The following is a 21,660-nucleotide window of genomic DNA, read 5'->3' as shown; positions in this document are numbered from 1 at the left end:
TGTGTGTGTGTGTGTGTGTGTGTGTGTGTGTGTGTTCTTACCTTCCCTACAAGGTGCAGCACACAGTCTCAATCCACTCCTCCAAAAAAATATGACAGGTATGTGCGTGTGCTTGTGGTTAAACTCTGCGTAACACATGCACACCCACATTAACCTTTACTGAGTGTGTGTGTGTGTTAGGGGGTAGGGTCGTTGGGAGGTCACAGGTATCATGTGACAACGGCATCCTTATCTCTCCTGATGGATGATCCAACCTGCCACAGCCCACAGCACTGCTAACCAGGACCCCATTTTACCAGAATACCACACACACACACACACACACACACACACACACACACACACACACACACACACACACACACACACACACACACACACACACACACACACACACACACACGCAGGCAGGCAGGCAGGCACGTACTATACATCTACTATGCAGCCATGCACACACACGTACACTATCTCCCTCTCCCTCTCTCTCTCTCTCTCTCTCACTCACACACACACACATCACAGACACCCATTCTGTGTCTTGTTTCTGCCTACCTTAGCCTTAGGTGGTGACTTTATCTTATATGTCAAGAGGATGGATGGCCCATTGTGAATTATTGTGAATATGTGCATGTGCAGACGCACACACGCACACACACTACAACAGAGCAGCGCTTCCATCTGATTCACAAACAGTTGAAATTCATGTTTTATACTGTTTTCCCAGGATATTGGATCCTTGGTCAGTTTATGACAGCACCGCTGCTGGTGGTCACGTATGAATAGAATGTTTGGAATGTGGAAGTTCCGTAGAACATACCGTGCCTGAGGGCCCACCGTAGCCTCGCGAGCCATCCTACGTACTTCCGCCAAAGGATTGGCTCCACTACTGTAGCCTGGCCGTGCTTCTCTGTGGAGTGCCTGGAGCAGTAGAATTTTGATCGCAACGCCCCCCCCCCCCCAGAAAACAGCCAATAATCGAATACGCCCCCCACGTGGGGACGAAAGGGGGAGGACGCTCGTGACAATGACGTACACATCTGCGCCAGAGCCATTGGTCTGCGCTATGTTGTTGTTGAGTAACTGTAGTTTTGGCTAGGGTGCGCACATCCAAAAACACTTGTTGCAGGTGTCAGACAAAAAAAATCAGATAGTTGAAAAAGGTAGGTCTGCACACTGCCGATAAGCTCCAAAAATAAACTTTATTATTTAAAATGCAACGTTTCGATCACACTGGATCTTCATCAGGCGTTGTTGAGTAACTGCCAGCGATTGGGTGAGAGGTGTCCAATAATTTCAAACCATAACTGAGTGCAAACTTCCTGCTTCCTACAATCGCTTCAGAGCAAACAAATGCCAGACCATAAATACGAAATGAAATGGTAGTATTATGGGATGGTCAGGACCAGGCTAGGCCCATCGTCCTCTCTTCCCAGCAAAGACTACTGTCGGTGGATCGTCTGTGATGTCATTGTTTGATTTATTTACTCCTTCAAAGCCCTCAAATGTTGTCGTTGGATGTGCTTCATCTTTCTTGGTAGTATGCAGACATTGCCTTGGATACCGTGGCTCTTCATCCATCACAAAGAATTGCTGTCTTGGTCAAAGATGCAACAGTTACACGTGCACCAAGAAATTCTCCTTTTTGAACTCTGATATGTCACCCATAATATTGTGCACAGTGCAAAATTTTGAGCAAAACTCTGCTCTTACCTTGCTAATTGAACCTTCACACTTCACTTTACTGGTGCAATGTGCAGTTACAGTTTTTCTCGATTGCTTACACACAATTTTTGGAATCAGGTCTCGAATTCTCAAAACTCTACACACAAATCCCCAAAACTCACACACAATGGGCAAAACTCCTCACTACCTGAAAATGCACGTCTTGTCTCAAAACAATGTACTCTCTTCTAAAAAGGTCATTTTGTTCTCAAATGACACACACAAGCAGTCATTTTAATACAATCTTATGTGAGCCATTGAACAGTAATATGCACAAGGTAAAACTCTATACTCAACTTGACACACAGTAGAAACATTTTTCAGTGTTCTACTTACTAAAGAGGGTATTTTTCCGTAGTAAAATACTGAAATATTATTTTTAGACTTGGAGTACACTAGTGTGTATATCTTACATATTTTTCTGACATTTGAAAAAATCCACTAATTTATTGTAAAATATTGGGTAACCACATGAAAGTGATCTCCTGTATAACATATTTTGGAGTTCAAAAACTAAACAAATGTGTTTTCTCACTGCATCCACTCATGCTTTCATCAATATCACATGCAATGTGTGTCCTTATGGGGTGATGATTTCAGATTGAAGAGAGAAGAGGTGATGAGGAAGTGAACATAGTATGGCGGTTGATTTTAGTATTTTGAATAACAGTGTGTTCAATGCGACAACCAGGGATTTCCTTCATGAAAATTGTGTGTAATCCAGATAATTGTGTGTAGTGGTTTGAAAAGAGTGTGTTTTAAAACTGAAATATGAGTGTAAAGAAGGAATTGTGTTTATTGTTCAGTGACATTGGTTAGGGGAGTTGGGAAATGGGTGAGATATTTCTAGAATTCTGTGTGAAGTACCAGAAATTGTGTGGAAGCAATCGATGAAAAACTGTAATGAAGATCGGCCAACAGGCTGGTCTACTTGAGCCATGAAACTTTTATATACATAGTTTGTACATACAGTACATACCCCCCTTGGTGACTGAACCATGTAATGTCATTAAGTCAAGGAAATGGCAAAATATAAATGTTAAAGGACGACTCTAATAGAAAACTATAAGTTTACATGGTTTCAAACGTGTTTTCATGTGTCCAGAAAGAGAACTCTAATGTACAGAAGTTGTTTTGTTCAGTATAGTAAGGACTGTTTGTAAACGTTTTTTTTTTACCGTTTTTCAACACTCTCAGTCCCGCCCCACAAAAACAAACACGAGCCGGAATTGATGTCAGAAGATGAAAAATTACCAGTGCCCTACGTCTCAATCCATGCACTTTTGTCAGCCAAAATATCTGCACTTATTTGCCGTTAAAGGGCTCTGCATACTTCACGTGCGCATTTTGTCGCGTGTGGCGCGAGAACCATTAATGACGTCATCACTTGCGACAGACTATTCATACTTCAGAAGGCTTTCGCTCGCATTGTCGGAAGTGCCCTCTGCTGTTCATGAGAGAAACGGCAGCGTGAGTTCTACGGATGTATAAAATAGAAAGCCAAACACGGCTGCTGTAGGGCTACTGAACGTCTGACTTGTGACTTACCACATTGAAACATGTATTTTTTTGTTGTAGCCTACATTGCCAGATCATTCCAAGACCATGTGAGAGCATTGTTCTGGCGGCAGAATTTTTAAATATATCGCCGAACACAACGTGCTTCTGAACAAAGTAAACAATTGTTTCACTGAACAACATTTAAGAGAGAAGATACAATAACTCTCTATGACATTTTATTATCCTCAAAATGGTGCGGGATCCATTCTGTAGTAGCCTACAGTAGTTGTAGCCTCTCTTCGCAACTCCTGCTTTGTCTGCCTACCTGCATGGTCGCTGGTGGCGCACGACATGTTACAAAAAATGTGGGGTGCACGACGTCTCGACACGGCAACTCGCGCCACGGCGTGTGACGTCATTTTGGGTCACGTGATGGCGCGAGTGAGGTCGCGAGTGAGGTCGCGAGTGAAGTATGAAGGAGACTTACACCAGTCACGCCAAGTATGAATCCCCCTTTAAGTTGAGGGTGGGAAGTGCACTGCATCTCAGTACACAGTGCACAGTGTGGGGAATGGAACGCACACCGGGTCATTAGTAGCGCCTTGGCTAACTGGATCTGTGCACACTGTGGGAGCTGTGAAATTTGAGTGCGGATACGATAGTGATGTTATAGTTCAAATATACAAACCCCAACTCCGGTGAAGTTGGGACGTTTGGTAAACAGTGAATAAAATCAAAATGCTATCATTTTCAAAACATTCAATCTATTCATTAGAAGGAGAATAGTGAAAAGACAACATATTAAGTGTTAAAACCGAGAAAAAATATTGTTTTGGGGGACATATGTACTCATTTCTAATTTGATAAATCCAACACGTCTCAAAAGAGTTGGGACGGGGACAATAAATGGCAGCAAATGTCGAGGAAGACTAAAAACAAAACAAAAGACAACACTTAACAGTTAAATACATTAACCGATGAGATGATTTTATATAAAAAACAGTGTTAATTCCTATCTTGGACATGATTTCACCAGCTTAAATGGTGGGTGTATTCCTTGTCATGTTTTGCAATGTTTTCCTTTCTGTAGTGCTTACAGTGTGACAGGTCTTGACCAAAAGCCCACCATTTTATCACCTGCTGGTCCTTATGATGGAGCCAAACTGTTAAAACATAGTAGAGAATGCAATTTGACCTTACTATGTGGCAGTAATCGAAGATCTCCCTTCAAAATATAATGCATGAGTGGCTTTTCATGCTGTTTAAAACCCATTTATACCATTCAGCACTGTATTTAACTCTACAGATGAGTGAGAACATCTTAACCAATGCACTACTGCACCCGCATGCCATCACGGAGGCTGACTTTTGAAGCTAGCACTAACACAAGTTGGATGGTCCATTTTCACTGTAGCACAGGATGTGCAATGCTCTATTATTGTCAAAAAGAATGGACTTCTACAACTTCTGCTGACTTCTGTAAGCAAAGGACAGTTGCCCATGTCTTCTGGGTTTATTTCAAGTGAGCTCAGGTGCTTAGGAGAATGTTACACCCCTGTATCATTTGCACGCATTAAGCATTCTTAATATGGTCAATTTTCAATAGCTCTAGCACTCCAGGAATTAGAGTGAGACTACAGCCAATATATATTTCATGATGTCATGAACCTATACAATGATTTTAGTAACAAAAATATGTCTTATATACACTCAATCGTGGTAAATCAAAGGGAATTCAAAAATGTATGTAATAACTATGGTAATTATTCCCTTTGCATCTTTAATTCTGTGTGACTCAGCCTCTCTGTGATGATCTTATACCTGGACGCCTATATTGTCCGTCAGTACAATTCATTTTCAAATGTTCTTCTTTGTTGTTTTATCTTATTTGGATGTTTACTAAATTTCACTGATCCCCGTCCCAACTTATTTGAGACGTGTTGGATTTATCAAATTAGAAATGAGTACATATGTCCCCCAAAACAATATTTTTTCTCGGTTTTAACACTTAATATGTTGTCTTTTCACTATTCTCCATCTAATGAATAGATTGAATGTTTTGAAAATGATAGCATTTTGATTTTATTCACTGTTTACCAAACATCCCAACTTCACCGGAGTTGGGGTATGTACAATCTCTTTGTGTTATAGAGTGCATAGTGTTCATTATCCAAGACGGCGAACAGTTTGCAAAGAAATGTTTTCAATTTCAATGAAATAGTAGAAAGTCTAACAGCAGGAGTTCTGCAGCAACTACAGGGCTAGCTTATTAGCTTTCCTCACGTCTCCACTACCAAGCAAACTTCCAAGCACAACACCACTGTATAAAATATAGGACACCGTCCACAGACATGGAGTGAAACACATAGCTCTTATACCAAATCTGCCCCCCGACATTTTGGCTGTTGGCATGAATATCACAGCTACATTGTAACACAGTTAGATTGTAATTACGCTCGACCTCAAAAGACACGTAGCAACATGGGGTTTCTAAACAGTCTGGAATAGCCAGTAGCACCAAAAGAGTAGACCATGTCACACGGAGATTTGTATCTGACACACTAGGTCAGTAGGTCGACGAAGCTACAGCTAGTCCTAGGTCTACTCACAGATTCATGTTGACTGACACACAGGCGAGCACCATAGCAGTCTCACGATCCGTTACTTAATTAATGATTCAGGTTCATGGGTTTTGAATAATGGTGCACATAATATGCAAGAATGGTTTTCTATTAGTCGTCCTTTAAACATTTAAATGTGCTGATATTTTTTTGAACGTTTTGATTAAAATGCATGCTAAATGTTCAATATTAAATGTTGTTTAGATTGTTATTTATTACTCCATCACTTTATTGTTACTGATTATCACTGTCACTCACCAATGTCACCAGTTTTTTTTATTGCTTTATCACTTTACTGTTATTGGTTCATCACTGTTACTTGTCCTGTCTTGCACTTTGATGTCAGTTCTTAAATGTCAGTCCTGTGTATGTTTATGTCCTTTCATGGTATAGAGAGAAACCTAATTTCAATTTCCTTGTATGACCTGTGCATATGAAGAAACTAGGGATGGGATATCGGTATCGGTGTATCAGTATCGGGTTCAGATATCAACATATTTTCAGAGATCGGATCGGATCGGAATTTTCCCAAAGTATCGGAATTTTCCCAGGACTGATATTGAGCCAGGTGTAATGTTAATTTGAAGTCATAACACTTGCATATTAGTTTTTAGGATGGGATTGTTACTTTTTTACTTGATACTTTTACTTATGAATTCGTTTCCTGTTCTTTTGACTTCCTTTTCTGACCAAATAGTCATCTTGAGCCTACCTCAAGTTGAAATTCATGCATATATGAGGTTTTGGTATTGGATCGGAGTAGTATCGGTATCGGCAGATATCCAAATTTAGATATCGGGATCGGATCGGAAGTGAAAAAATGTGTATCGGTGCATCCCTAGAAGAAACTGACAATAAAAGCTGACTTGACTTAAGTATGAAATAAATATGAATCCTATTATATTTTTGTAATACATTATTATGCCTATTAATATTGGATGCAAACGTCAAACTCTGCTTATGTGGCAAATCTATCTGTACAAAGAGGCTAAGACTTTCAATAATGTAATAGCAATGCTATGACATAGCCCCCCCCACACACACAAACACTAGGGGCACACAAGAGCTTAGTTCTCTGCTAATAACTTTATTTAAATAAGACACAATAGATCCATGTTTGAAAAATACCAAACAAACAAAGTGACCAGCTCTCAGCTCATATCAAGGAGAGAGAGAGAGAGAGAGAGAGAGAGAGAGAGAGAGAGAGAGAGAGAGAGAGAAGAGAAGAGAAGAGAAGAGAAGAGAAGAGAAGAGAAGAGAAGAGAAGAGAAGAGAAGAGAAGAGAAGACAGAGTGCGTTATTGAATGTCTTGAGCTAACACAGTGACCAGAACCCGACCAGTGGACCAACTCTTTATGTACAAACAGGACAAGAGAGGACAAAGGAAGGGTTTCGTTAAAGAGTTATCGGGCAATGTCACTCACGGTGAGAGGGACGAGGCTTAGATATTATCTGGACATGCCACTCATTCGGGGGCAGAGCACATGACACGGACACACAGCACCCTCGTGGCGATGGGTACAAGTCAAACAGCGTCCTCCCGTCCTTTCCTGTGGTCTATGGCTCCACATCACAGATGGCCAAAAGTTCTTAATTCAATATTGCACCAAACCGCAACTCAAAGGTCATTCTCTCATTTGCAATAGCGATGTTGACTGGAGAAATCCCAGATGTCACTCTGCTGGTTGTCAGCAGGGAAACTTCACCATTTTTTTTTTTCCACAAAGGCGGGGGACACCAAGGCTAGATATCAGGAAAGGTCAGGAGGAAGAAGGTTGGTTTGCATACCAGGAGAGTGTGTGTATCTTTCACACCCACACACCACTTTTGCAACTTAAGACTATTATGTGTTACAAACACCTTTTGGGATGGGAGTGTTCTCACAGTTTGGGAATGTGTCTTCATCACAAACACAAAAACATCACAATTTAAGTCTGTATGTGTGTGTTGTTAAAAATAACAAAGACGACATATGCCATGCCACCCTTTTGGCTGCAAGTGTGTTCCGATACTCCAAGGACTCAACACAACTTGGAGCGTGTGCACGTATTGTTCACGTACTGTATCTCACTCTTAAAAAGCTTACTGTAGGGAGTCTGTTTTTTTTTTCATTACTGTGTGCGGTCAGAAAAACATCTGAGAGTGCACGTTAAAAGGTAGAGTATGTAGGATTGTGGATTTGTAGGCACTGCAACTATGCTGCCCATTCCCAAACTCATTCCATGACTATTTGCCAATTAATAAATTGACATTTACTGTTCTCTAACAGAGTAATTTTCCCAACCATGAAGAATATTTACAAATAGATGGTGGTGAAAAATAATCACATTTGTGAATGGGCAGCATAATTTCTGCAAGTTCACTACTTAAAAAAATGACATACTCTACCTTCAAATGTGTCAAGAAATGAACACACAACTGTTAACAGGTCAGAGTGTATGTGTGTTTTTGGATTGCTAGGGATTGTCCACAGCAGAGGGCAGCTCTCGTAACAGGAAGTAGGTGGGCAGGGGCATGATGTCACTTCCTTTTTTAAATTTTTATTTTGCTTGCCCAGGGTGAGATTTAGCCTACAGAAAAGGGTTTGCGATCACTCAGTCTCATTTTGTTTGAACAGTCAGTGTCATCCACACATACACACACACGCACGCACACACACACGCATTTATTCTAGTGGTTGTACAGTAAAAGTCCTAGATTTATTGCCAGTATTGGGTGATCGAATGGAAATGGGGATTCGGGGTCTTGGACGTGTTTGTGTGTGTGGACCAGAACTGGGTTGAAATTGGCTTATACAGAACCTGGAATGGCCCGATGGAATGGCTACGTCAGGTGGTCCGTGTAGACCCACATTGACATCAGCGGTGTGGCTGATGCAAACAAAGATAAACAAACAAGTAAACACAGGCTGACAAACAAACAACTTTCCTCTTCATGTTCGTACTGTATGGTCAGAGCTCCACTACACACGGACACACAGCCCACTTAACGGACACACAGCCCACTTAACAACATGGATTATTATTGCAAACAAAAGCAACGTTCCTCCATAAACTGTTTGTATCAATAAGGTGCAGGAGATTTCACAAAAAAAATGAAACAAACTAAAAACGTAAGGCTGCATTGTTCCTTAAGCCATTCTTTTGAATGTGAGTGTGTGTCTGTGTGTGTGTGTGTGTGTGTGTGTGTGTGTGTGTGTGTGTGTGTGTGTGTGTGTGTGTGTGTTCTGGGCCTCCTGGGGAGTGTTGCGGTGCTTTGGTCTGAGTATCTGCTCGGCCACTTGACTTGTACTCTCTCTGGGAGGGAGGGGGAAGGAGAGAACTCCTCCTGGTGACTGAATGGGAAAAGGAGAAAAGAGTACTGTAGGAGGAGGGGTGGAAAAAGGAGGAAAGATGAGAAGAGACAGAGGAATGGAGAAGAGAAGAAAAGACAAGAGAACAGGAAAGGAGCGGTATGGAGAAGAGAAGAGAAGAGAAGAGAAGAGAAGAGAAGAGAAGAGAAGAGAAGAGAAGAGAAAAAGAACAGCGAGATATAAAGATGATCAAGGATGAAAGTAGCAAACAGAGGAATGGAGGAAGGAGTGGAGTGGAGGATGACAAGAGAGGAGGGGGTGGGTGGGGTCAGATTGGATGTGGGTAGGGTTTATGAAGACTTGATTGTCAAGATACCCAACATTTGGTGGAGATTGGAATGTTGTGATGTGTGTGGCCACAGAAACATTCACCTACAGTAATAACTAACATGTAAATCTCTCTCTCTCACACACACACACACACACACACACGCACGCATACACACACCTGTAGGCATAGATCACGCACCTATGGATCACAAACACACACACACGTTGATCATGTGTATGCATTGCACATGAAACACTCTCTCGCTCATGTGAAATGCGAGATAGGAAATGGCTGACCATGGAATGAAACTTAAAGGGGTATGCCACTATTTTGGTGTTTAATACAGTTAAAATCGTTGGCTGGGGTTTATAACGGTGTTTAAGTGTTTTATTTTTCATGTTAAGCGTTGTCTTGCTTTAAGACAAGTTTAAAGAGGGAATATGTCGCTAATCTAGTGAAAGTCAATGTATCCGTGTAGCATTGTAGCATGCTACATGGATCCATTGACTTTCACTAGCTTAGCGACATATTCCCTCTTTTAACTTGTCTTAAAGCAAGACAACGGCTTACATGAAAAATAAGACACTTTACCACCTTTATAAACCCTGGCCAACGATTTTAACTGTATTAAGCCCCAAGATAGTGGCATCCCCCTTTAAGAAGTGAATAGGGAACAAGACATTAACAGAGATAGAAGTGTGACGATGTATAAAAACAACAGGACAGGCATTGACAGAGAGGGGGAATGAATGGCTTCTCCATATGAGCACACAAGATCAGAAGAAACTGTATGGCCTGGTCTGGGGCCATCAGAATTCGCTACTGGACGAGTTCATCTTAAGATACCTGAGGTCACAACTCCCGAGTGGCACACGGATGATGGTCGTGTGTGTGTGTGTGTGTGTGTGTGTGTGTGTGTGTGTGTGTGTGTGTGTGTGTGTGTGTGTGTGTGTGTGTTTGTGTGATGTTGGGTTAAGCTGGGTTGAGTCGTCATCTGGTGACAGTGGTGGCCCCTGGTGGCTCTAAGACGCATTGCAATCAAATTGCCAGAAAGTACAGATTTTTTTTGTGAATATGAGATTTCTTTTTTTTGGTACGTCCCTAAGGATCTTTTTCACATTTTTTACACTTAAGTGTATTTTTTTTTCTACAATAACTGTTTTTAAAGACATTTTTTAGAAACACAACCTCGATAGATTGTAAACATAATCTTCAAAAAGTACAGCCTTTTTTCCCTTCCATACATAGCACAGCAATACAAGGGTTTTCAGGGCAAACAAGCTTGCGTGTTTTTTTTTAATCCGTATAGATTCTATATCTTTAAAATTATATTCATATTCATAGAGAGAGCGGCGAGAGCTAATGTGTGCTGTGGCAGCTGAAACGGAACGACACAGAGTTGACTCTTATACATACTAGCGTAGTCGGAAGCATGCCCCCCTCACACATACACACTCTCTCTCTCTCTCTCTTTCACACACGCGCACACTCTCTTTGCTCAGAAGCCATCCCATCCCACCATAACCACATATGCACAACCAACGCAATAGTCCACTTTGTGTAAGCTCATAACCAGCAAACAGATATAATTTAAGGGCGCACGCACATGCGCACTCACACACAAACGCTTCCATCAAACGTGCACATCCACAATTGTTGTCTGACTGCAGTGTCTTGTAAAGCAAATGATTGTAATTGGTTGAAATCAAACAGTGATGTCATATGCTGGCTTTGGTATTGTTGCAAGCCTCTGGGGGTGGTGGTGGTGGTGGTTGTGACGTGACTGGAGGCACTACATTTGAAGTGCCATGATGTCACAGGGACGAGCTAGGGAGAAGGGACCGTAGGGAGTTCCCATGGCGACAGGAAACAAACAAATAAAAACAATGAAAATGAAAACAAACAAACAAAGTGTCAACTGCTGAGTTTGCATATCTTCAGTCTGTGGACCTCCTGCATTCCTCCTTTGTCAACTTTTAAAATCCTCCAACAACATTCGCCATCCTCTTCTTCTTGCGCAAAGCATCACTTCACGGCACACGCACGGTACGCACGCACACGCGGCATTCGTCCCTGCTAACAGTGCTTTATAAATTACACTAGCAACATAAAAGGTGTGGTAAAAGTCTCAGAGAGAGTGTGCATGTAAATATGTGCGTGTATTATATGCGTATATGTGTATGTCCCTTGTCATCAAGGAGATTTTGTTCAGGACGTTGTAGCTGTTATGCCATGCAGACAGAGGGGGAGGGGGGCAGGGTCAGCCCCCGGGCGCATGGGGCTCGGCGGGTGGACAGGTGAGGCGAACTAGCTGTGTGTGTGTTTGTGTGTGTGTGCGCATGTGTGTGTGTGTGAGAGAGAGAAGAGAGATAAGGGACGCCAGAGGCCAGCTCTGAGCGTGGGGGGGTCTAGCTGAGGGCCAGGCTGTGCTGCTGTGAGGGAGAGGACGGGGAGGGGGGGCAATCCTCGGCGGTGGGCGGGGCTTGCTCGGCATCAAACTGCGCAAACTGCCCAAACTGCGCGTCCTCCTCTGTGCTGGTACTGGTGGAGACCTGAGGGGAGGGGGGGATGAAGAGGAAGAGGAAGAGGAAGGAAGAGGTACGTTTAGATAAATAATTCCTGTCCTTCTATAATCAGCACCCAAATATAAGCCCCACCCACTCAAATCAAGGAAGAAAAAAAAGTACATATATAGGCCGCATCTCTTTATAAGCCACAGGTGTCCACATTGTAACATTCGAAAAAAGTTAGCTCTGGAGCTAGCTCCTCTCATTTTGTGCTTGTAAAACATAATGATCTATACACCTATTGCTGCATTGTGGTATAATCCTTCCAGAAGAAGTATTAGCTAGAGATTACAGTAATAAGCTAACATAGCTGATACGAGCAATGCAAGCTAATGTAACCAAGTTTATCCTGCGCAGTCCGCCTCTGATTAGCCTGATTATCATCGACTTTCAAATCTCTTCGAGACTTGCCCTGGATCTCAAATGGCTCACTTGTGCACTTCAAGGACTATGTTTCAGTGCGCAACTAATACGCAATACGCACTGAAACATGAACATTGAAGTGCACAAGTGCACTATTTGAGATCCAGGGATAGTCTGACCAAGAGAATAACAATTAACATTTATCAAACAACATGGTTGACCCGCCTCCCTTGGTTTGCTACTGGTTGTTTGCTTCCCGACAAAGGGGGAGGAGATCCCGATTTTTTTGTAGCTCAGAAACCATATTTGTATTGCTCCTGGCCCGACTAGAGGCAACGCTGATGGTGTTGCGTCACTAGGAGGGCACGGCCTGGCTAGCCTGACGCTCTGCCCAATTTAGCATTAGAATTACCATTTTGGGTAGAATGTCAGGTAGGGTACTCTTCTCTAATACTCCTCTATTACTGTGTTATTACAACTCACTACAACTTTTAGATTACATTATCTCTGAAATGACTCAAAAACCACAGACCAAATGTTCAGGTGATGTTCATGACATTGCAGGCTAGGTATTTCATTTTTTAAAGGTGCACTGTCTCTTTCCAGAATTCATGCTGCCCATTCAGAAATGCTACCTTTTTAACTTACCACCAGTATTCACTATGACTGAGAAAATTGCAATTTTCATACATGAGAAGATGGATCATTTCCATGTCAACCAATTTGAATTTCCAGAAATAGATATTTTTAGCTGCAAAACTTTGATCATTCTAGTAAACATTAGTGTATTACATTGTACGAACCCATAGAAAGTAGGGATGGTACAAACCGCACCGAAAACCGAAACCGTACAATTCACACACCATACCGAACCGTGAAATGCAGTCCATGGCAAACCGCAATTCATGTACTGCCCAGAAAAATGTAAAACAGAGATTCTAGGAGTATCTTATCCAGTCTCTCTGATTAACACATTAGCATATAAGACCAATCAGAGGATGACACAATTAAATGACACATTTTAAGCCTATACAAACCATATCTAGGATATTTAGTGATAAGCCAGATTCTATTAGCCACTTGAAAGAGGGCATTTGGAATGCTCAGAGAGCGCACATCACCTGACGACAGCTGATTCAACTTGTGCATCATCACTTTATAATTGCAGTTATATAAATATGGTTTAATATTCCCAGTGCACCATTATAATGAACTATTAAAAAAAGAACCGTAGAGAACCGAAAACCGTGACCTTGATATCGTGATATAAACCGAACCGTCAATTTTGTGAACCGTTCCACCCCTAATAGAAAGATCAAATTTGTCAATAGGCTGCACCGTTTCAGTGTGTAGCAGAGTTGAAATACCTCCTCTGGCCACAATCCTACATAGTACACCTCGAAAAATATAAAGACAATAGAGAAGAGACCTGGGTGGGCAGTTGATTGCTAGGGCCCGGCTCCTCGATCTCCTCCCCCTCTCGATCCCTGCGCTCTGGTTGGAGGCGGACGGGGCAGAAGGCGGAGCCTGTGGGGATGAAGTTGACCTTGTTCTTGTCGGGGCAGGAGAACAGAGGCACCGCACTGGTTGGCCGGGAGCTGCAGGTGGAAGATCACAGGAGGTGATGTCAGACATTCACCAATGTTAACTTTTTTGCTCGTTTCTGTGAACAAGAAGCACTTGCACATCTGTAAATGCACATTTGTATGATAAAAGGGGTGTTGGAATGTCTAGTTTTGTAATATAGGGGGGGAAATGCATTTGTATATGAAATGTATTTGTATGGTTGCAACATTTAACACATGAGATTTGAAATGTACAAGTACGTAAGAGTTGAATCCCGACCTGGTCCACCCCATAGGGTTTAAGTATGCCCTCCAAGATCCATAACCTAGCAAGACTGCATAGGAATGACACACACACACACACACGCACACGCACACGCACACGCACCTCTCTTCGAAGACCTTGATCTTCTCACAGCCCTCTGGAGGTTCCCTCTTGAACATGTAGCTGTTGTTGGGCTTGGGCGAGGAGGCAAACTTGGGCAGAGGAGAACTACTGCCACTGTCCACTGTGGAGAAAGAATTGTCAAAATACATTAGGGTGTGTGTGTGTGTGTGTGTGTGTGTGTGTGTCTGTGTTGTTGGGCTTGGGCGAAGAGGGCTAACTGCCAATGTCCACTGCAGACGCAATTACATTACTGTGTGTGTGTGTGTGTGTGTGTGTGTGTGTGTGTGTGTGTGTGTGTGTGTGTGTGTGTGTGTGTGTGTGTGTGTGTGTGTGTGTGTTGGGCTTAGGCGAGGCGAACTTGGGCAGAGGAGAGCTACTGCCACTGTCCACTGGGGGGAGACACTCGCGCGCGCGCACACACACACACACACACACGCGCACACGCACAGGGGCGGACATCCCATGTTCAAAAAGGGAAGAAGCCTACCACATGTTTGCTCCTGCCAATTCAGTGAACCATCTGATCCCCATTACCACAACTAGAGATTTACGATTTGTCAGTTAGGTAACTTATCATATGGTCTTTGGCACGACATTGTCATCAGTACAAGAATGTCTACGACGTTATTGTTTTCAAAGTGCTAATTACTATCGACAGCCAACTGGTTACATTTTAGTAGCTGAAACACCTTTTCGGGCAAAAATGAGGGCGAGAAAGAGAGATCGGACCAGACCTGGACAGTGACGGAGGGAGAAGTAAGGGCTTTTCTCACAGATGCACGCCACGTTTTAGGGGTGTCATGTTACCTGCTCACTACAAGTGATACGTTTTTTGTTCCTTGAATGTAGGGTAGGCTATCCTAATTTGGGTTTCAAACTTTTCAGTTTCAGTGAAGGTTTAAGGTTTTTTTTTTTTTTAACCACTTTCATGTTAGTAGTATACATTTAAGCTATTATCCATCATATTTGAATTGGTTGGGTACCACAAAACCTAATATTATATGAAAAAGTGGCAGTAATTATTTAGCCGTAAAGCAGAGCATGACATCATGTTGGGGACTGCAGATCAAAGATTCTGTAGCTGTGCAGCCTCCCTGATGAGGGGGATTCCCGAATGTAACATCACTAAATTCTGTCAAAAAATAAACGTTACTACATTGACTCCAACAACATTTCAGAGAATTTTTCAATGGTATTGTGACTGTTTTAAATAACTATTAATCATCACTGATGGTCAACCTGCACAACCACCTTTAAATGAATGATCATTTTCTGCAATGATCCGTTTCACATTGGGCTATATTGAATAATTACCAAATACATTTACAGTCTAAAGATAGAATGGTAAATACATTTACAATTACATTTAAAAGATGAATACCAACTTAAAAGGCTGCATATGTAAATTATAGTCTTTGAAAATTAGACTATAATTAATAGCTTGTTTAATTTCCACAAATGGTGCAGAGGAAAAGGCTAGGAAATTTTGCCCTGATGAAGACTGATATGCAGTCGAAACGCGTAGGCGTTATCCATTAAAATTAAGCATTTTTAACTTTTTTCACCAAAATCAGAGTGCCTCGGATCCTTAAGACTACCACCTTCAACAGGGAGACTATTGTTTGGGTTTTCACATCTTGAGAATAGTCAATCACTAAGTACTGAAGTTTCTCATGTCCTTTCCGAAGAGCACCTGATTTTTCTTCAAATAATTGACCCAATACAGCAATCTCCTCTTCTTCTTTTTAAGGCTAGAAAATAATTCCCATTCGTTCTGTGATCGGCAGATCATGATTTTGGTGATCAGATATCAGTGATTGAGCCCAAATAAGCTGGGGTCAATGGCCTAGTGGTTAAGAAGATGGGCTTTAGATCAGAGGGTTGTAGGTATAAATCCCACCCTTCCACTCTCCATCTCACTCCATGGCAGAGGTGCCCTTGAGCAAGGCACAAAACCCCCCATTGCTCCAGGGACTGTAACCAATACCCTGTACCGATAATAACAGTAAGTCGCCTTAGTTAAAAAGCAATGTAATATATTGTAAATAAGCTGATTGGAGCATCTCTAACCACACCTCTTCTGCGAGGTTGATGAGCTAATAAATGAAATCACCTGTGTTAGCAGCACAGGTAGAAGGAATATCTGGCAGGGCTTGAACTTTCTCAATCCAGTTTGTCCGCCCCTGCATACCAGCCACTGTGGGTGGTGATTCTCACGAGTCACAAGCCATTCAGCCTTTTCATTTGTGTTAAGAAAGCTAAATATCCCCCTCGAACACAATAACGCTAAATGTATGCAGTTAACGTGAGCGTCGGCGTGTAAGACGGCTAATGATGGATGCGTGTGCGGGGCCACCACCTACCTCCGGCCTCTGCAAGCGAACCGTAGACGGGCCAGCACAGTCCCCTGAGCCTTCTCCAGACTGGCTCTCCTCCAGGTCCACCGTGGTGGGGACAACCCCAAACAATAAGCAAAATAACGAAAATCCAAAAACAACAAGCCCTTAGCAGGCCACGCAACTCGGCAGCAGGCCACAGAAAGTCTTACACAACACTCGACTCCACTCTGTGTGGGCAGCCGTGGACCAATGTTTAGGGAGGTGGTCTCAAGATCAGAGGGTTGCAGGTTCGAATCCCACCCTGACCTCTCCCTACACCTCCAACCATGGCTGACGTGCCCTTGAAGCAGGGCATTTAACTCCACAATTGCTCTAGGGACTGTAACCAATACCCTGTAAAATAACTAAGTCGATTTTGGATAAAAGCGTCAGCTAAGTATAATGTAATGTAAGTGTAATATAATATAATGTCAGAGGGTTGCAGGTTCGAAACCCACACTGACCTCTCCCTACACCTCCATCCATGGCTGAAGAGCCCTCGAGCAAGGCACTTAACCCCACAATTGCTCCATTAAGCAATAAGCCACGAGAGGCTGTGGGTTTGTGTTTGATTTATAACAGCTGAGTTAGTTGGAGCATGACATGAAGCAGAGTGCTGTAAAACTCCCCTTAGCCATTATTCATCAAATACAAACCCACAAACTCAAGTGGCTTATTGCTTATCCAACTGATGAAATGAATCGCTGATAAGATTTCTTAAAACGTGCTGTAATAACAATTAATTCCCCTCGCATCGGTCATTTCAGGAAGTGATTGGTTAGCACAGCAACACCACTGGCCAGTGCGCACGTTCATCGCACTGCCAGACACAAGTATGCTACAAAAACTCAGCGAGGCGAGATGTATGAGTGATGGGTCACAGAATGGGTCACAGAATCGTATTTGCATCATGCTTACACCCCAACCAGACAGTGCAAAGATGTGCTCTTCCTGAATTCTCCCTATCCCAACTGCACCAGATTCTAGCAACCAAGTTAAACGCTTCTCTGTCGAAGCGCCTAATTTGGACGCTCATAGAATCTTCATTTGGAATGCTGTTAGTTTACAGTTGATTTACTAACGCTTGGAACGCCATATCAGCCAATCACAATCAAGAACGAGACGCACAGCTTTAGATGGGACTGTAACCAATACCCTGTAAAATAACTGTAGGTCGCTTTGGGAAAATGTGTCAGCTAAGTGTAATGGAAAGCAAGTCTAACGTAATGTAGGATCAGAGGGTTGCAGGTTCGAATCCGACCCTGACATCTCCCTACACCTCCATCCATGGCTTCAGTGCCCAGGGACTGTAACTAATACACTGTCAAATAGCGGTAAATCACATTGGCTGAAAGTGTTAGCGAAGTGTTATGTAATAACGTAATAATGATGCTAGCTCCACTGCTAGCCGCAGGCCACCCCTCCACCACCCCCCACCCTCCGTGTGACACTTTGACCTCTGATACTAATAGGCCCTGAGACCCAGAGGTTAGTCGGCGCCCCGTGTGGATTGGATGTGCCAGTGTGCTGTCTACTATGAATGCAACAGCCTACTAATTTGCCATAATTTTGTAACTATCAATTTTTGTTTGTTACTAAACTAAATATAACTAAAATGGATACAAATGAACATATGGGTGTGTCTCTTTACCGTATGTACCTTTATCCCTATTTTCGAGCAACTGCAAGCCTGTGTGTATCCGTGCCTGTGTATGTGTTTGTCTGTGTGTCTTGAGTATGTGCATGTGCATGTGCGTTTCTTATCCCTGTTCAATAGCTCATCCGTGGAGTAGGGACAGCCACTGTTGAAACCTGCGTCTATCCATGCTGATGTGTGTGTATGTGTGTGTGTGTGTGTGTGTGTGTGTGTGTGTGTGTGTGTGTGTGTGTGTGTGTGTGTGTCAGTATGTGCATGTGCATGTGTGCACCTCCTTACCTTTGTCCCGGTCCTCCAGCAGCTCGTCGGTGGAGTAGGGGCTGCCTCCGCGGGAGCGCTGGCCGCCTTGGGGGCAGCAGGCCGGGGAGGGGCAGGGGGAGAGGGAGGAGCAGCTGGAGGAGCGCCCGGGGACCGAGGGGGTCTGGGTGTCCACGCTACGGCTGCTGCTGCTACGATTCTGGGGGGGGAACGGGGCCCGGCGACCGTCAGGCACCTCCAGAGCCTGAAGAAGAGGGGACGAACAGAGGAAAGGAGGAGAGAGAGAGGAGAAAGGAGGAAAGGTGATGAGTGTATGTGTGTCCACGCTACGACTGCTGCTGCTACGCTGCTGGGGCGGGAAACGGGGCCCGGCGACCATCAGGCACCTCCAGAGCCTAAAGAAGAAGGGATGAAGAGAGGAAAGGAGGAGAGAGAGAGAGGAGAGATCATGAGTGTATGTGTGTGTATGGGTGTCAATACTACTGAGGAGGGAAACGGGGCCCGGAGACCATCAGGTACCTCCAGAGCCTGAGGAAAAAGGGATGAACAGAGGAGAGGAGGCGAGAGAGAGAGAGAGAGAGGAGGAGAGAGACAGGAAAGAGAGAGAGGAGGAGAGAAGAGGGAGGAACACTGCTGAGGGGGGAACGGTGAAGGGGCCCGGCAAAAATCCGGCACCTACAGAGCCTGCGGAGAGGAGAGAGGAGGAGAAGAGAGATAGGGTGTGTGTGTGTGAAAGAGAGAGAGAGAGAGAGAGAGAAAGAATGTGGGTGTCCACGCTACAACTGCTGCTCCTTCAAAGGGAGATCGGAGCTCAGCAGCCATCCAACACCTCTACAGCCTAAAGAAGAGAGGTGAGGAGGAGAGAGAAAGGGTGTGTGTGTGTGTGTGTGTGTGTGTGTGTGTGTGTTGGGGCAGGGCTACCACTGTTTGACTTGTTGCTGGGGGAATAAGAGAAGAGAAGAGAAGAGAAGAGAAGAGAAGAGAAGAGAAGAGAAGAGAAGAGAAGAGAAGAGAAGAGAAGAGAAGAGAAGAGAAGAGGCAAGGGGACCAGACGAGAGAAGAGAAGAGGCAAGGAGACAAGAGAAGAGAAGAGAAGAGAAGAGAAGAGAAGAGAAGAGAAGAGAGTGTGTTTTTCTGGTCTACCTTGAGCTCCTCCTTCTCTGCTCCCTCCCGGATGAAGACCTTCTCCAGTTCATGGTTGATGCCCTCCATGCTGCTGGGCACTCGGGAGATGGAGGGCTTGGGCATGGCCAACGACACCTGCCCCGGAGGCTTGGAGGACATAGGGGACTAGAGAGAGAGATGGAGAGAGAGAGAGAGAGAGAGAGAGAGAGAGAGAGAGAGAGAGAGAGAGAGAGAGAGAGAGAGAGAGAGAGAGAGAGACAGAGACAGAGACAGAGACAGAGAGACAGAGAGAGAGAGAGAGACATTTGATCAAGTACTTAATGGAAGGCTAGGATACACTGAAGCTAGACAACAACACCTGGGTTGGAAGATTGGAGGACATACTGTAGCATCTTCATCAGAGACTGCTACAGGAGTTCAGGAGATTCATAGCGTGAATACATTTGTTTATGTGTTAATCTATGGACGCCCATGCGTGTATGAGAGTGTGTATCGTGTGCTTGTGCGTGTGCGTGTGCGTGTGTGTGTGTGTGTGTCTTTCTGTCTCACCGTCGCCTGGCTGGCCATGTCTGCCGTGCTGGGGTGTGTGATGATGGCCGAGTAGGTGGGGTTTGTCTGGGGAGGGGCGGGGACTAGCAGAGGGGAGAGGCGGTCCTTTCCCTCCTTCCGACCCGCCTGCTTACTACGCTGCAGATGCTGACGAAGCTTAGCAATCTGGAGAGGGAGAGAGAGAGAGAGAGAGAGAGAGAGAGAGAGAGAGAGAGAGAGAGAGAGAGGGGTAGAGATGGAGGGATGGGGAGAGGGAGAGAGGGGGGCAGAGAGAGGTGGGGGAGGGGTGTGGGGGGTTAAGGAGAGAAAAAGTGAGAAAGAGTGAGATGAAACCTCAGACATTAAATGATCACCACACACCACATACTGTATACTTACATCCATGCCTCAATAATGGTGCTTTTCACACAGCGCACGCACGAACGCATGCACACACACACCCACACCCATGCAGAGTTACTACTGTGAAGGTATGAATGAGTTGTGTCGGGAGCCCTGTGGAGCAGCACGCTAAGCCCCCCCACGTTTGGGCTTGCATGCCCTTGGGGACCCAGGTTCGAGTCCAGCCTGGGCCGTGTGTCCCAACCCTGCCTCCATCTCTCTGTCCCACTGATTTCCTGTCAATCTCTGCCAGGGTGTCTACAGGTTTGACCAAGTGAAAATAAAGACATTTTAAGACTTTTCAATACCATTTTCCAAATAAAATTAAGACCAACTCGCGGCGTTTACAGGTTTTAGCAAGTCAAAATTAAGACATTTTAAGACTTTTCAATACCATTTTCCAAATGAAATTAGGACCAACTCGCAAGATCATACACAGGTTCAAATGAAGCACAAAAAACAATTGGTTATTTACATTAATGTAGCCGTTTGAAAACACAAAACTAAACACAATGAAACTTTACACTAAATAAAATTCAATAATGTGTTCTAAATTACACTACATGGCTACAACTCCCGATTTCCGTCGCGAAGTTCATCACATGGCTGACATAATTATTCCTCCCTAAATTAAGCTCCACAAATTTAAGACGCTTGGGTTGAAAATTTAAGACAAAATAAGACTTTTCAAGGCCTTATTTGGCGAAAATGGAATTTAAGACTTTTTTAGACTTTTTAAGGACCCGCGGCCACCCTGTTTGCAGTCCTGTTATCAGTAAAGGCACAAAACCCCATAAAATATCTTTAAAAAAATAAAATAAAAAAAGAACAAAGACTTGTGTCATGATGCTGCCACTGGGTGTCAGCGTTTCCCAAGTTAGCCCATGGGAGTGTCCCGCACATCGACAGCTACGTCATCCTAAACAACAATCAGCAGTGGATGACTAGGACACAAAAAGGCAG

The 21,660-nt window shown here is 43.8% G+C and overlaps 1 protein-coding gene across 2 annotated transcripts in view; it reads right to left on the bottom strand.

The window, feature by feature from the left end:
- Window positions 1-10,801: 10,801 nt before the first annotated feature.
- Window positions 10,802-21,660, bottom strand: part of glcci1a (glucocorticoid induced 1a) — a 56,252-nt gene continuing 45,393 nt past the window's right edge. Inside the window, exons 4-10 of one of the 2 annotated variants that reach the window (XM_063185411.1) lie at window positions 20,317-20,481; window positions 19,786-19,932; window positions 18,664-18,886; window positions 16,713-16,781; window positions 14,350-14,470; window positions 13,826-13,994; window positions 10,802-12,018 (exon numbers count right to left, since the gene is read on the bottom strand). In XM_063185411.1, the coding sequence (XP_063041481.1) occupies window positions 11,875-12,018; window positions 13,826-13,994; window positions 14,350-14,470; window positions 16,713-16,781; window positions 18,664-18,886; window positions 19,786-19,932; window positions 20,317-20,481 (1,038 nt within the window). In that variant the 3' untranslated portion in view covers window positions 10,802-11,874. The remainder of the gene's footprint in view (window positions 12,019-13,825; window positions 13,995-14,349; window positions 14,471-16,712; window positions 16,782-18,663; window positions 18,887-19,785; window positions 19,933-20,316; window positions 20,482-21,660) is intronic. The other variant, XM_063185412.1, reaches the window with a different exon arrangement.

The sequence above is a fragment of the Engraulis encrasicolus genome, chromosome 20 (genome assembly GCF_034702125.1).
Source record: "Engraulis encrasicolus isolate BLACKSEA-1 chromosome 20, IST_EnEncr_1.0, whole genome shotgun sequence".
Taxonomy (NCBI): Eukaryota; Metazoa; Chordata; class Actinopteri; order Clupeiformes; family Engraulidae; genus Engraulis; species Engraulis encrasicolus.
This window is presented reverse-complemented; position numbering and strand designations above follow the sequence as displayed.